This window comes from Ricinus communis, chromosome 8, assembly GCF_019578655.1.
Source record: "Ricinus communis isolate WT05 ecotype wild-type chromosome 8, ASM1957865v1, whole genome shotgun sequence".
Classification (NCBI taxonomy): Eukaryota; Viridiplantae; Streptophyta; class Magnoliopsida; order Malpighiales; family Euphorbiaceae; genus Ricinus; species Ricinus communis.
Window position 1 is genome coordinate 8,288,995 of NC_063263.1, and position 16,442 is coordinate 8,305,436.

The following is a 16,442-nucleotide window of genomic DNA, read 5'->3' on the forward strand; positions in this document are numbered from 1 at the left end:
CAAATAATATTTTTATTTAATTGGTATGGTTTTACTTAGTTAAATATTTTTTTATTAGAAATTAACTGATTATATACTTATCTACGATGATGGTTTAGCCAAATATTATAGCATCGAGAGTCGCCAAAAATATTTAAAGAGGAGTAGAAAAAGAGAAGGAGTGTATGTGTACGAGGATGTTGCCAACTTGCATGGGACTCTCTCTCTCTCTGTGTCAGTGTATCTTCTTTAGTGTTTGCAACTGTCAAATGCTGAGTTTTTAAAAATATATAAGTAACAACTTTGAAATAATATCGTATAAGGCCATAAAGTATATAAAGAAACAAAAGTTTTGGATTTTCAGGGAAGGACTCGGTTCCTGCGAATTCTCGGGGAAGGACTTCCGGCCAATTATAAATACCTTCTTTTTCTTCTCTCCACGATGCAACCACCCCTTCTTCCTGTTTGTTTCTCTTCTAAGTTTCTTGCTTTCTGCATTTCTCTTTGCTTTTTCCAAATTATTGCTGCTAGTTTTCTCGATTCAGGATGACTATTCTCATTGAGCAACCACAATTTGGTAAATCTTTTTTCGGCGATCTTCTCCTTTTGTTCTGTCAATTCTTTTTGTCATATATGGAATATGAGGAAAAAGGATGCTGTGGGTTTATGTTTACTTTTAATTCTTTTACATCTTCTTTTGCTAATTTTTCTTTCTCTTTTAAGTTTTTCTTACTGATTTAATAAATCCTTAGATTTCCTTTTGTTTTATTTGTTTTACTGAAATTTTCAGATCTTGGTTTTGTGAAAAAGTGGAATGAAGAAGGCAACCTCTCCCATTTTTCTTTAAAATTTTCATTTACAAGCTTTTTTCATTTTTCTTTTTTTGCTTACAAATTACAGGAGTTGAGGTAGAGGAAAAGAAGATCCCTGGTGATGAGAAAGAACTGGTGTTAAATGGTGGATTTGTTGTGCCACATACCAACTCTTTTGGCCAAACATTTAGGTTATTCTCTTTCATATGTTAGATTTCTTTTTTTCTTTTTTTCCCTGTATTGCATAATAAGACCCTAAAAGAGCCAGATCTATTGTGCTTGGTCCAAACTTTACAAAATAAGCTAATTAAAAAGTAAACATTTGTCTATGGTAGAAAAGAAGGGTTTTAAAAAAATACCAATACTCAATAAGGATATAAAAATATGAAGGACATTTAAAGAAAAAACCAATATTATTTTTAGCACAAAAAAATTGTGAGCAATAAAAGGATTGTATGACAAATACCTGAGCCAGATGGCAGTTTGAGACATGACTATGAACAAGTAAATATCCATGCCTAAATTCTTTCTCTAATGGCCCATATCTCATATCTGCCACAAGTTACCAATATTGCATTCAAACATTCCAGGACATTGAACAGACTGAATAATGACTGAAAATTATTTTTACTTTTCTGATGCTTAACTATCAACCTTGTAACTCTTATGAGGATTAAAATAATTGGAATTAATATTTTTCTTTGTCTATCAGAGTATTGATTATATTTTAAGTGGGTTTTGTAATCTTAATCTAATTGTATGTTTGTCCAAAAAACAGGGATTATGATGCTGAAGGTGAAAGGCAACCAGGTGTGGAAAATTTTTACAAGATCAATCACATCAACCAAACCTATGACTTTGTAAGCATAATTATCTTGATAGTTTTTTAATATTTTTATTTAATATGTTAGAAATTTAAGTTTAAATTAATCATGTTGAAACTGACTTAAAGAGATCTTTTGGGAAAACAATAAAATATTAGGTGAAGAGGATGAGGGAAGAGTATGGGAAACTGAATAGGGTGGAAATGAGCATATGGGAGTGCTGTGAACTTCTTAATGATGTTGTGGATGAGAGTGATCCTGACTTGGATGAACCTCAAATTATGCATTTATTGCAAACTGCTGAAGCCCTTAGAAAGGATTATCCCAATGAAGATTGGTTGCACCTTACTGGCCTTATTCATGGTAAACCTTATCTCTCAACTCTACAGCAGGATTTTTGTTCTTGTTCCTGTTTCCTTATATATATATATATTGAAAACTTTTCCAAGGAAAATGACTGAACATAGACCCTTGCATTATGAGGTAGAGCTCAAGTAGCCTATTGGCAGAATGAAACTTGCTTTGCAGAAGATTTGATATCTCACATATGGACAAACCTAGCCAAGGAAAAAAAAAAAATGCTCTCATTTTTCTTTTCGTGGATTGGGCTGGGAAGGTTACAGTCCCTTGACATGGGCTTTCTTTTATCTTTTGAAGCTAGTGTCTGAGGAAAACTGATTTGGCATATTGATTTTACAATATACACAAAAAAAAAATAAAAAAATCTAAATTTATCTAAGGTGTTATCTTTTTGTATTGGTTTTAGATCTTGGAAAGGTGCTTCTTCTTCCCATTTTTGGCGATCTTCCTCAGTGGGCCGTTGTAGGTGAGGATCATGAGTCTGTATAATGTATATACTACCATATCAAATCATGATATTAATCCGAATAGTCACTAACGTTGATGCAACTTGCAGGTGACACTTATCCTGTTGGATGTGCTTTCCACGAATCAATTGTCCACCACAAGGTCCAGTATTTCTTATCATGAATTTACATAAGACATGGTTATCTGCAATTCATTTGAAAGTTTAAGCACATTACAAAAAAGTTTCTGCTAAAATGTACTGACATGTATGCTGTTATTTTACTCCACAGTACTTCAAGGAAAATCCTGACTATAATAATCCTGCTTACAACAACAAATATGGAGCTTACTCTGAAGGGTGCGGATTAAACAATGTTATGATGTCATGGGGACATGATGATTACATGTATCTGGTAATTTTGTAAGAAATTTCAAAATTCTGCATTCATCTTCTTGTGATTATGTAAATGTACTTGTTTTATTGGTTAATTTTTATTAGGAAGTACTGAGATTTGTGTCCTACTTTCAGGTGGCCAAGAGGAATAAGACAACTCTGCCTTCAGCAGCTCTGTTCATCATCAGATACCATTCATTCTATGGTATTTACTTGTGTATAATCAAAGAACTGAGGAGGCTAATTAGTTGATTTTAATCATCGCTTTTTATAACAAAAGAAACTTTGGTGTTCCAGCATTGCATAGGTCAGGAGCATACAAGCACTTGATGCATGAAGAGGATATTGAAAATCTGAAGTGGCTGGAAATATTCAAGTAAATCACATTAAATTAGCTTAACTAGTCATGGGACTTAATATATTTGGTGATTCTGATTTGGTTTTTTCTGTTTTTCTTTTCAAATGCAGCAAGTATGATTTATACAGTAAGAGCAAAGTTCGAATTGATGTGGAAAAGGTCAAGCCATACTATCTTTCCCTTATTGAAAAGGTAAAACCACTAACGATGGATTTTATTTGTTAATCGTTTGATCTTTGAACAATATTTTGATTCCACTGCTCTAATCTTGTTAATATGATTTTGCAGTACTTCCCCGCAAAGCTAAAATGGTGAACCTTGAAGGGTTTGAAGATCAGGATGCTTAATTACTAGCTTGCAGAGATTAGATGAAAAGATGGTCCTTCAGGAAGCTGCTACAGTTTTTTCCTTGGCAAAATCTCCCACAAATAATAGCAGTGATTACAGCTTTGTGTATCTAGTTGTGGCTTGAGTGTGATAAATTCACTGTTAGCTTGTTTATACTAATAAAGCTGATTAAGTTCTTACAATTTTAGCCCCAAATGTATAATGGATTCCATCAAATATTCAGGCAGTTCCCATCCAAATAAGCCAAAACAGCCACCAAAATCAATTTGGTTAGACCCAAGTGGTCCAGATCTTCTGCATCATCAAAGACAAAATTCCAGGACTCAAATCTTGATGAACAAAGCATTTTTATCTGTTTCTTTTGAACTTAATCATTTTATTTAATTATCTTTTCCGATTATCCCATCAATTAAAAAAAAAAACCTAAGATGAGAAGGACCCAAAATGGTCCTGAGCAAAATAGATCAATTATGCATGCACCAACAGATGAAATGAAGTTGCATTAAGTACAATTAATTCCCATTTTAATCAAGCACTACCCACAATTAATTCACAAATTTGGCTTTCACTATCCTAGAGTACAATTATTAGAAGTGAGTAACGAATATTAAGAATATGTATAAGCATCATTAAAGAATAAGACAACTAGAAGCTGAACATTACATTTTGTCGGGAGAATATTGATGGACAAAGGGTCAATTTACCCCCGAACTTGAATCAAAGGGACAAATAGACCAAATTTCAACTTTTCAGGCAAATAACCCCAAAAATTTCAATTCGAAGACCATTTGAATCTAAATTTCAGTTGGAAGAGAGGGTGGTTTACAAACTCCATTTTTAAATTCCATAAAATAATTTTTTGATTTTAGAAATTTTTTGACTTTTTATCTAAAATTATAAAAATTATAATTATTAACTAAAAAAATGAATAAAAGAAATTAAACCCAACACCATCACTATCGTTCAATCTATCACTCTACCACCATATCATAACTCAAGCTATTGCTTCATCACCATCGTCGTTAACGTTGCCATTTCAACCTCCATCATCACCTTTATTCACACTAGTCATTCCACTACCAACATCACCATGCTAGTTGCTCCATTTCCACCTAAAGCCTCCATTCAAGCACTTATTACCCCATAACAATAATAATCACTCATGATCTTTTCGTAGTTTCTTTCTTTCTTATTCCCTCAAAGCAAACCCAAAACCACTACCTCACGACAAGCCACCACTATCACTGCCTTACAGCATGCCGCCACCACTACACACCTACACCCACAATGCAATGAACAAAAATCACTCCACAATAACAAATAGAAATTTTTTTCATTAAGAGATCCAGAAAAATATAAATAGGCAAAGGACTTTTTGGAGCAACTACTTATGGTAATCACCTCTCTCATTGTTATAGATGATGGTGAAATGGTCGATGTTGTTATTAGTGTTGTTGCTGCGTGTTGCCTTTATAATGGCGAAGTAAGCGCTTCAGGTAACAACTTTATTGTCAGTAAACATAGAATTCATGATGGGTTTGAGTTTGAAGTGGAAATGAGAAGTGGCATTGCAATGGTGAAGTGAGACTGAGATGTCGGAGTTGGAGATCGGGAGTTTGAAAGGTCGAAGGTGAAAAAGATTAGATCGGAACTAAAAAAATTATAATTTCATATAATATTAGATAATAAATTTAAATATAAAAATTAAAAAACAAAAGTATTTTAATTATATTTATCAATAAAATATTTTATTCACTCTCTAGCATATGTGATTATTATGAACGTGCTAATCAAGCATTTGGATCTATTTGATATAGAAGCAGAAATTTTGGACTTCTTTGTCAAAGAATGAAAATTCGGTCTATTTGATCCTTTGACACAAGCTGAGGGGCCAAATTGACACTTTGTCCGAAGAATAATTCATTCTTCTCCTATTATTGAACTCAGATAGTATCACATATATAAGGCTGCATTTCTAAACACACTCTCAAGCATTTTCTTTCACATTTACTCTCCGGAAAAAGTTAAGAAGACAGAGATGGGCTCTGAGACCACTTTTAAGCTTCCAGCTATAGATTTCTCAAGCACAGAATTAAAGCCAGGGAATCCTTTGTGGGAGACGGTGAAATCCCAAGTCAGGAAAGCAGCAGAGGAGTATGGATGCTTTGAGGCTTTGTTCCAAGACATTTCTCAAGAGCTTCGAAAAGCGATGGATGGAGCATTGGAAGAGATTTTCGCATTACCCTTGGAAATAAAGAAGCTTAATGTTTCTGATAGACCTTTCCACGGTTATATCGGATCATCTTCGCCATTGTCACTATATGAAAGCATTGGCTTTGATGATCCTGACAACTTTCACAAGGTCGAAAGCTTCACCAACATCATGTGGCCTCAAGGAAACATAAATTTCAGGTTTCTTTTATTGTTTCTAAATTCTGATGGACATATTTCAAATTCACTTTTCTCTGGCTGCCAAAGAATTGTTTACTACTACTTATGAATTCTATGTTTTGGCAGCACAACTGTACATTCCTTCTCAAAAACATTAACTGAGTTAGATCAAATGATAAGAAAGATGATTGTGGAGAGCTTTGGAATGGAAAAATATTTGGATGAGCACATGAACTCCGCTTACAATATCTTCAGGGTCACAAAATATGCAGCACCAGAAACTACAGATAAAAAAACAGGGCTAAGGGCTCACACAGATAAGAACACGACTAGTATATTGTACCAAAATCAGATTGATGGATTAGAGATACAAACTAAAGATGGTGAATGGATCAATGTCGAATTCTCACCTTACTCTTTCATAGTCATAATTGGTGAATCTCTCAATGTAAGTTTTTTCTTTTTCCCTGAATATGAGCAATTATTTCGACAAGTACAACATAACACTGGATTCAAACTTGCATGTAATCAAATTCTTGTAGGCATGGACAAACGGTCGATTGCATAGTCCATGCCATCGAGTTATGATGTCTGGAAGCAAGACAAGGTACTCCGCTGTATTGTTTACAGTACCCAAAGAAGGCTACGTGATAAAAGCTGTAGAAGAGCTAGTGGATGATGAACACCCTTTGCAGTTTAAGCCTTTTGAATACCTTGAGTACCTTAAACTACGCTATGCAGAAGTTGGTAAAAACTTTGAATCGCCTTTAAAGGCTTATTTTGGTGCTTGACCTGATCATTTCAGATTTTATTCAGCAATTTGTGTTCTGTGCACATGTATCCCTGCTTATAATTGGAGTGTTCTGTCCAATAATCCAAGTTTTTTTGTGATGTGGGTGTGGAAATAACTATGATGCAACTTCCCTTTTGGAACATCAAAATGGAATGCCTTATTGACGATTTATTATTGCAGTAATCACAAGTGTTACTTGAGACGATAGTTTCAATGATACAGCAGCTGATTTTTAGTCAGAAGTTTAATATTTGACATTAAACTTCTGTAAAAAAGAGAAAATCAACAATAATTAGTAATTGATATCCAGATTGCACATCAATGAGTAATCAACAAACATCATCACCACCAGTAACATGATACCAGATTTAAATTCAGTCAAACCTATTAAAATGATATATTTTTTCTTTTTTGAGTTAGCCAAAATTTTGTTCATATTTACATTTTCAAAATGATCAATATTTTGTTTTATTATCTTCAAAATGATACGTTGAAAATGGTGATGATGACAGAAGTTTGCAAGCCATGAAGATTAAAGAATAGTGAAAATATATTAAATGTTCAAAATGTAACCTTGCAAGTTAAGAGTATCTAATAAACAATTATCAGCATAACAAAATCAAACTTTGAATTCAAACAGTATGGCATAATTGTACTTGCTACATAATTAACCATAACTATGCCCCCCAATAAATCCCAAAGGTCATCCCTAATAATATATATACAAACCCCAATTAACAATTCTCTCATCAAATATTTCTACTAGTTTTCAGTTAATGTTAATGGCAGCTAACTATCAAAGGTCTAGCTTGGTGACTATCTTCATCATTCTCATGGTATTACCCTTGATGGTACCACCGGCCAATGCCGCTCGGTTCGCCCAACAAGGTACACACAGCTTCCCTGTATACTGCTTAAATTAAAGGCTTGATCTTGTGTCTTGATATTGACTCTTTGGCAGGTATAATTGAGGTGAGTCTAAAGGAGGAACCAATGTGTCCTCAATGCACCTGCTGCTCAGCTCCACCACCAGGCTCTTGTTGCAAGTGTTGCACTAATTCTGTTCAACCTCTTGATACTAACATGCCGTAGGACTACATCATGTTTCATGTGGCTCTCTTATAGAAAACCAAAATAATAATCATATGAATAAGAAATTGTTTGTCAATTATGTAGTTTCTCTTATATAATCTTCTTGAGTGTATGACTCAATTTGGTAGGCATGTTTCCGACTTGACATTAATTTTCAGAAAGTCTGCGCATGCTTTTCTCATATAAATTCTGGTTTAGATAGACCATAAAAGAAATTCTCATCGAGTATAAATATAAAACATGTATATAGTTTGTTAAAATTGTAAACATTATGATCGACGACTATAAACTTGTTTTTTTCTAATCTCTGGAAAAATACGATTGCCTCTCCAAAGCTCTGCCACTCAAGGATACAATGCATAACTGGATGGAATCAATCGATCACAGCGAGCGTTTGATACTCTTCTCCAGAAATGGCAGCTTCCATAATGGAAACAGGGTCAATATCTCCTTCACCATCTCTATCCAAGAACAGCTTCATCAAATTCTTGGAAAACCCACTCACCAGCGCTGTTCCTTTTTGTGTTGCAAGTACTGGTGTAGCCTTGGACTGTCTCAAATTCCAAAACACAATCTCTGGTATCACCTTTCCATACCCTTTGTCACTGAACTTCTTCAGTATCACTTGATAGTCAGTTTCATTAGGTGTGGATGATGCTGTATCAAATTCCATATCACTAAACACAAAAACCCTTTTAATCATTTCATCCTCCTTCAATTTCCCTTCAACAGCTACTTGCAGAATCAGATCAAACACTTTTTGGAAGTTAGAGCTCTCTCCCCAATCCATATTTCTAACAAATTCTGTCTTTTCCAAAAGACTATCTCCTTTGATCACTTGAAGTGTGGGATTAGCACTAAAAGTAATTATCTTCCCTTTCCATGCCTTTTCACTTAGTTCAGAAACTAGCAAGCCTAATGCTATAGATGCTTCCATAGGAGTCCCAATCATTTTATCAGACACATCACAAATAGCTATAGAATTTTTCAATTTATTCACCTTTTGCATTACTCTCTTCTTCTTGTTCCTCCACTGCAATTCTGCTACTTGCCCACCATCATCATCATTCAAAGACAATTATTTCATGAGGTAGCAACGCAGCAGCCGCAATCTTGGCCTTGCCTGATTCCACATCCTTCAAGTACTTCGAGAAACGTGCGAAATCATGTTTCAAGAATTTCTCCTTGTAAAGCTTCATTGCAACAGAAGAAACTCTATTGTAAGGAATGTCACTCCACCTGTTAGCACCAATATAAACCTCTGGCAATTCAAGTACCTCGCGCAGAGGAACCAAAACCTCCTTTCTCAACCTATCACGAATCCTATAAGCATAATGAGCCTCTTCCACACCTTCATATTCAGGATAGGATTCTCTAGGGAATACCTTCCTCGCAATACTTTCGCATAATAATGTTGATCGATCAAAGGAAGAATTAAGAGACGGACACCACTTAGCAGCAAGACTTATATTCTTCATCTCCCCAGCCTTCAAATGCTCCAAATCAGCTTTCAAGCAATCCGCGAAAAAATGTGATATCCTTTCGTATAAGAATCGAAAATCAGGATCTTGATTATATTTCTCATAAATCTTCTTGGCCATAGCAACCTTTTTCTCTTTCCTTAATTTACTAGCTTTCTCCTTCTCAATTGCATTCCTTTTAATAGCATTCGCAATCCTGAGCTCTCTAGTCACACTAAGTTTAACTTTCTTTGATCGTACTTCTTGAAACGGGCCTCGAAAAGTGGGACGCCTATGGTTAATCCTCTTGCCTGATCCTCCTGATTTTCTCATCTCCCACTCAAGTTTTTGATTCTTCCTGACATCATATCCCTCTAAAAGCCTGTAAAGAATCTCAGGCAAGTCTTTAAAATAACCGAAACTCGCAATTTGAGGAATATTACATGCCAATGTTTTCGGGTGAAGCCGATGGAACCAAATCGCGGCAGCATAGAATCCTTCTCTATCAGATTTTCCAGTGCCGCGAATGCCTCTCAGGTTACAAATAAGCTTGAGCGTAGTTAAAGGGTTGCTTCCCCAAGCAGAGGTGAGCCTTTTGTTGATAGAGTTATATGAAGAATTGGGTACTACATGGTAAAAGAAGTCGAGGCATGGATTACCTGATGAATGATAAGTTGCTGAGCCTCTCTCAGCGGAGCCCATCTGAGCAATTGGCGTAGGATCAACTGCGATTTTGTTGAATTTTGCCACCATGAGATCCACGAGATGATCTGTTGTGGCTTGTATTGCAACTTGTGATTTTTTTGGTGCGAGCAAGGTTGGGTCGTGGAGCTCTGGTGGTCCAAGGAGAGATGTTGGTGCCATTGTATAGATCTAATCAAGGTTTTTTGGTTTGGCTATAGAAAAGTTCAGAGATTGGTGCTTGGAGTTGGGGCTGATTCGCTTTCAATGAGTTAGCAGAGTGAGAGATTTTATGGAGGAAATTGTGCTTGCTCACCAAGTTATTCCCACTGATTTTCCCCAGTAATTTTCTGACGCAGCCAAGAATTATCCTCTTGCATATTTGTCAAAAAACAAAGCTTAATTGACACAATAGTCCCATATTTTCCTATTGTTATTAAATTCAATATAGAATTTTTAGATTTTTATAATTTCAGCATTAATTTTAATTCTAATCTATAGTAAAATATTAACTCCGTAGTGTGAATATAATAAATCAATATTAGTTATCGACTCATGTATTATTAAAATATTATTTGTTAAACATATAATATTTTTTTTTTATTTTAAAATTTTATTAATCTTATATACTTATAGGGCAACATTTTAGTAATAAAATTGTTCATTTACTTCTTTTATTATCATTAAGATTTATATCACATTAACAAATTTGACTAATGTATTTATCTGAATTTAAAATTAAAATTAATATTAAAATACGATATTGAAATTTAGAATTTAGCTAACTTTGATAATAAATGTAGAGTACATAACTTTTTTAACAATTAAATATTTTAATAAATAACAAATAAAAAAATTTTAAATTGATAATATATGACTCAAATTTAAATTCTATTCATATTGAGATGTAGGAATTGAAAATATTCATAGTTAGGATTTATTAGAAATCAACTAAATAAATTGTCATAAAGTAATTTATTTTTATATTGACAATTTCATAATAATTTATTAAACTGATTACAGTAAATTTTATGAGTATTGTGATAGTTAGTTTAATAATAAATTACTTAAAAATCAACGTCCAAATAATAAATCTGTTAATCCACCGTATTTTTAAACAAAGAAATCGACCAATTCAGAAGATTGTCAAAGGATTAACCTTTGACTTTTCTCTTCTGTTTATTGCCAGTAGGACATGAAAGTCTGTAATGAATTTTCAATTAACTGGTCAAGATGCCCTGACAAGGACTTGTGCCCCAATTTGGGAGCAAGAAAAAGATTACAATAATATATAATCATGAAAAGAATAAAGAATCCATGGAACAACATTTGAGGTATGATTTTGTTTAGCAATTTCTTTTAGGTATTTCCACTAATAATAGCCGGGGCCTTATTATATCCTGGTCGCTGTCATCCGATTTAAATATAATGGTGTGGCAAAATTTTAATGTCTTTTTTAAAATGATTTATATTTATTAAATCTATATACTGAATATTTTTATTATTTTAATATTAAATGTTAATTATTTAAACATAAATATTTATTATTTGTTATTTTATTAAAAAAATATTTGACTGAATGTGGATCTTTGATTTTTTTTTGAGTAGTTACTTAGTCATTTAAATATTTAATTGATCTTTATAGCCACCTAAATTAATTCTTTTAGTCCATATAAATCTCATATTCCTGTTACTAGAAAGGCATGTAAGATAAAAAGTCTGACATTGATTTTACTTGTCCAGTGTTAAAAGAATACAACCGAATATCTATGTGGTCTTTTGAATTTTTTTAAAAATAATCACTTAGTCACTTGAATTTTTATTTAGTGCATGTAGCATATGAAAATTAGTCCTTTTGGAACCCTATATCCCCTTACTTCTCTGTGCCATTAGCTTTGGTTGACATGTATTCAAATGATGGTGATTATGTGATACACAAATCATTTTTTATGAAACTCTTTAAAAAGATACTATAATTTTAAGAGTGAATGTATTCAAAATGACAATAAAATTTTATAATTATTATAAAAAACCTAAATTTATTAAAGATGAGAAGTAAAGTTTAAATTTGAGAATTTAAAATTATAGAAAGCTTTGTTTTTACTTTTCCAGCTTATTTTTCAGTATTCTTTTAACACTTGTATAAGTGAATTTCATGTTAGAGTATTTGTCTTGCATGCATTTCCAAAAAGAGCAAAAGAAGATTTATGTGGTTCACAAGTGCTAGTTCAGGTGGCTATAAGGACCAAATAAAAGTTTAAATGCCCATGGGACTATTCTTAGAAAATTTAAAAGGCTATGTATACTAATTTACTTCTACTTACATTTATTTACGTGAATACAGTCGTATATATAAGTCAACAAAATATAATTTATGTTATCTAAAAAAATTAGTTTAGATAGCTATAAGGACCAAATAAAAGTTTAAATGGCCAAGTGACTATTCTCAGAAAGCTTAAGGGGCCACGTATGCATTCGGCCAAAGATATCTGTACAATAATATAAATATTTATATTATAACTTTAGGTTAATATTTCATAGTGATTTGAGAAATATATATATATATATATATATATATATATATATATAAAGCTATAACTACTAAATTGACAATAACAAATTAATGAATATGTAGATTATAAATGATGAACATCCTTCACTAAAATAATGAGCATTTAAAAATTGAGAAAATACTAAACATCATTATAGTAAACTATGAATATTATCTTATGAATGCTGATTATTGATGCACATTACAAAAACATAACACTTTTAATTATGAAATTATCAATTGCATATTATTAAAAATTTTAAATTGTCAAATGTACAAAAGATTAGTTTCATTCACTATTAATATAAAAATTTAGAATATTAAGAGTTCCTAAAGATTATATTATATTAGTTTTATAGATAATTTATTTTATTATTTTTTGAAAATATATTATCAATTTTTAATTTTTCAGAGTATGACTAATTGAATAAATAAAAAAATTATGTTATAATTTATGTTAATTTTTAGATTTTATTTATCTTTAATATATATAAATTAAAAATATTTAATTTATTATTTTTATAAAATATTAAAAATTTATATTAAGCTAATTTAAATTATTATTTAAAATCAAAATAATTACTACTTATAACGCGTTGATAAATTGCGAGCAGTTGCTCATCTCATAAAACAAGTTGTAGAAGCTATAACTAAGGGATTATCCAACTTGAGATGATCACCTAATTCGGATAGAAAAATTTACATAATTATCAAAATGCAACTATCAAATAAAAGAGTTGTATTGTCAGTAAAAGGGGATTTTGAAAAATACACACTCTCTCTCCAACTTAATTTTTATATATAAGAAAAAGGACTTTAATACCGCTTAGCAGTCTATGGCCGTCGCCAGTTGTTTCAACCGTTAATGATTATTGATTGATAAAACTACAACACTATATTAATCTTGACTTAATTGTTAAAAAAACACATAAAATTTTAAAATAAAAGAAAAATAATTTACGTACTTAAATAATAATGAAAATGATAACACAAGTGCTTATATGGCGTGGGTCTGTACTCTTCCCTATTAGAGAAGGGTGAGGTTTGGAACCCTCAAGCAAGACATGATCATAATAATATAACATCGTAGCGCCTAGAGATAGAGGTCCGGTTCATCGTTCTTGGCTTTAATATTTTTTTTCCAGTTAATAATTATTGTAAAAAGCAACAAATTCTTTTTGGACAACTTACAAAAAGTGACATTACCCAAAAGGCCAAAAATATATATGAAAATGATAGCACAAGTGCTTATATGGCGTTGCCAAAACTTGGTGCCCAAGTCCCAAATTGGATAAAAGGGTTGATTGCACGTGGACAAGCTGTGCCCTCCAAGTTCACTGAATTGCTTGGTGACCAAGTATACATGAGAAATTATTCCATATTTGAGGGTCTACGGTGGAACTCAAGGCATTACTTAAGAGGTACTTGTGGTGGTGTTTCTTGGGCTACAGGGTGTTTACCCTAACCCTGTGGCATTTGTCCCATTTTTGTGCCAAAAAGAAAGCTGAATTCAATTACACTTCTTCCACATTTTATTCACCAAAAAGACAAAAACCAGCTGGAAACGAAAATGAGCTCGGAAACTGCTCTTAGTCTTCCAGTCATAGATTTCTCAAGCACAGAACTAAAGCCAGGGACCCCTGTGTGGGAGACGGTGAAATCCCAAGTCAGGAAAGCAGCAGAGGAGTACGGATGCTTTGAAGCTTTGGTAAAAAATGTTCCTCAGGAGCTACGAAAGGCAATGGATGCAGCATTGGAAGAGTTATTTGCATTACCCTTAGAAATAAAGAAGCTTCATCTTTCTGATATACCCTACCATGGTTATATTGGACCATCTCCGTCATTGCCTAATCATGAGAGCATAGGCTTTGAAGCAGCTGACAACTTTGACAATGTCCAAAGCTTCACCAACATTTTGTGGCCTCACGGAAACTTGAATTTCAGGTTTGTTATTCTTACCTCTCTTTGGCTGGTAAACTGGAATGCTTAATATTGATGGGTTCTTTTCTGGTTTCAGCAAAACTGTACATTCCTTCTCTAAGATATTACCAGAGTTGGATCGAATTATAAGAAGCATGATATTGGAGAGCTTTGGATTAGAGAAATATATGGATGAGCATATGAACTATACCTACAACTTCTTCAAGCTTACCAATATAAAGCACCAAAATCTGTTGAGAAGAAGACAGGGATTAATGCTCATAAAGATAAGACCATGACAAGCATATTGTACCAAAATCAGATTGATGGGTTAGAGGTACAAACTAAAGATGGTGAATGGTTCAATGTTAAATTCTCCCCTCATTCTTTTATAGTCCTAATTGGAGAATCTCTCAGTGTAAGTCATTTTTTCCATTTATTTCGAATTAAACCTCATGTTGTATGACCCTCCATTCTTCAACCTGCTGTTCTTTTATCTCTCTTGTTCAGTTTTAAGTATTTTATGTGGAATATGAGCTGCAATCTTATCTAGTACAGTATGCGTTGATTGAAATTTGCATTTTAATTTCTTGTAGGCATGGACAAATGGTCGATTACATAGCCCATACCATCGTGTTATGATTGGTGGAAACAAGACAAGATACTCTGCCATATTGTTTGCAATTCCAAAGGAAGGCTACATAGTAAAAGCTGTAGAAGAGCTAGTGGGTGAAGAACACTGAACAGTGAACACCCCCTTGCAATTCAAGACTTTTGAATAACTTGAGTACCATAAACTCTGTTTCACAAAAGCTAGGAAGGATTGTGTGGACGAGGGTTTCTTTTGGTGCTCGAGCCATTTTAGATTAATATGGTTTGCATTATTAGCAATTTGTGTTCTGTACTTTATCTACTCTTCCCATATATTTGGAGGATTCTGTCCAAGTCCAAGTCATTTCTTATAAATGAATCTGAAACGAGGAAGAAAATAATTTTTAAGTTTCTGTTGGCATTTCATCAATTCAAATGCTTCATTGATGATTCATTCTAGCAATATTTCATAAAATACCGAAAAAAAGAAAAAGAAATGTACTTCCTATAAGAAAATGCACTTATGCCGAAATTGCTTCAGAGCATGATTATTTTTCCTTGGCAATCTTTTTGGATTGAAAACTAAATATTTAGTTTGTATTTTTACATGTTTGTAATTTATTGTATAAAAATCTTGGCTCACAGGACAAAAGTGGCTTGTAAGTTTCCGAACAAAATGAAAAGGATGGAAAGGGAAGATTATTATATTTAGTGCTAATAAAACTTCCAAGTGATCCGAGGAGATAGTCTTTGGAAAAAGACAGTTCGTAAGAAAAATGGAATGGAGAGAGAGCACTTACTATCAAAGAGTGTTTGATCTAATTTTGCAAGGGAAATTGAAGAGGATGAAATGATTAAAAGGGTGTTTGCATTTAGAGATATGGAATTTGATAAACACAATGGACACCTGATTAAACTGATTATTTGACTATTAAATAATGGTGAGAAATTTAGAAAATTCTTACTTAGATTTGGTATATGTTTTTATATGTATATCAAATCATTAATACATATGTATTAGTTTTAAATGATAAAATATGTGTCAATCATCCAATATCAAAATATAAAATACGTATTTATACGTGTCACTCTTTTATTAATTGTGATGTATATACCAAGTTTAGATAAGAATTTCTCGAAAAATTCTAATGAGATAGAGTATGAAAAAGGTACCATATGTAAACAAGATCTTACAAAAAAAAAATTTATGCATATTCTTTATAATTAATATGTGGAAACAAGTGATTATAAATTATTATTAATTGTTGATGCTCATATCACGAAGATGTGTACAATCAAAACTACATAGAACGACAAACAAATTTCTTATCCTGAATGTTTTTATTATGTTGGGCTTAAGAAAACCGCATGAAAAATGGCAGCCCTATGGCATGGGATAATCAAGAGGTTGAAAAGAAGTAGTGCAGCACTTGCAACAAGA

General features: G+C 32.7%; 2 protein-coding genes, 1 long non-coding RNA gene and 2 pseudogenes across 4 annotated transcripts; 4 read left to right on the forward strand and 1 right to left on the reverse strand.

Annotated features, from left to right (window-relative positions):
- The first annotated feature begins 116 nt into the window (after positions 1–116).
- On the forward strand, positions 117–3,704 carry LOC8281597 (inositol oxygenase 1). Of its 2 annotated transcripts, none has more exons than XR_007217169.1 (11): positions 117–556; positions 880–982; positions 1,570–1,651; positions 1,774–1,978; positions 2,382–2,441; positions 2,532–2,584; positions 2,713–2,843; positions 2,952–3,021; positions 3,114–3,192; positions 3,285–3,366; positions 3,463–3,704. XR_007217169.1 is itself a non-coding variant. In XM_048378698.1 (11 exons), exons 1-11 carry the CDS (start codon positions 526–528, stop codon positions 3,487–3,489), a joined length of 915 nt encoding a protein of 304 aa, XP_048234655.1. In that variant the 5' UTR covers positions 128–525; the 3' UTR covers positions 3,490–3,704. The 2 variants fall into 2 exon arrangements, 1 of the variants encoding a protein (XP_048234655.1); XM_048378698.1 differs by having other exon boundaries at positions 128–556; positions 2,713–2,835.
- A 1,795-nt stretch (positions 3,705–5,499) lies between these two features.
- LOC8281598 (probable 2-oxoglutarate-dependent dioxygenase AOP1) lies at positions 5,500–6,906 on the forward strand. The gene is made up of 3 exons (XM_002515868.4): positions 5,500–5,934; positions 6,040–6,361; positions 6,456–6,906. Exons 1-3 carry the CDS (start codon positions 5,561–5,563, stop codon positions 6,702–6,704), a joined length of 945 nt encoding a protein of 314 aa, XP_002515914.1. The 5' UTR covers positions 5,500–5,560; the 3' UTR covers positions 6,705–6,906.
- A 361-nt stretch (positions 6,907–7,267) lies between these two features.
- Positions 7,268–7,877, forward strand: LOC112534346. The gene is made up of 2 exons (XR_003078645.2): positions 7,268–7,594; positions 7,668–7,877. It is a non-coding gene; the product is annotated as an uncharacterized LOC112534346 (long non-coding RNA).
- A 142-nt stretch (positions 7,878–8,019) lies between these two features.
- Positions 8,020–10,293, reverse strand: LOC8281601 (annotated as a pseudogene).
- A 3,603-nt stretch (positions 10,294–13,896) lies between these two features.
- Positions 13,897–15,409, forward strand: LOC8281603 (annotated as a pseudogene).
- The last annotated feature ends 1,033 nt before the right edge of the window (positions 15,410–16,442 follow it).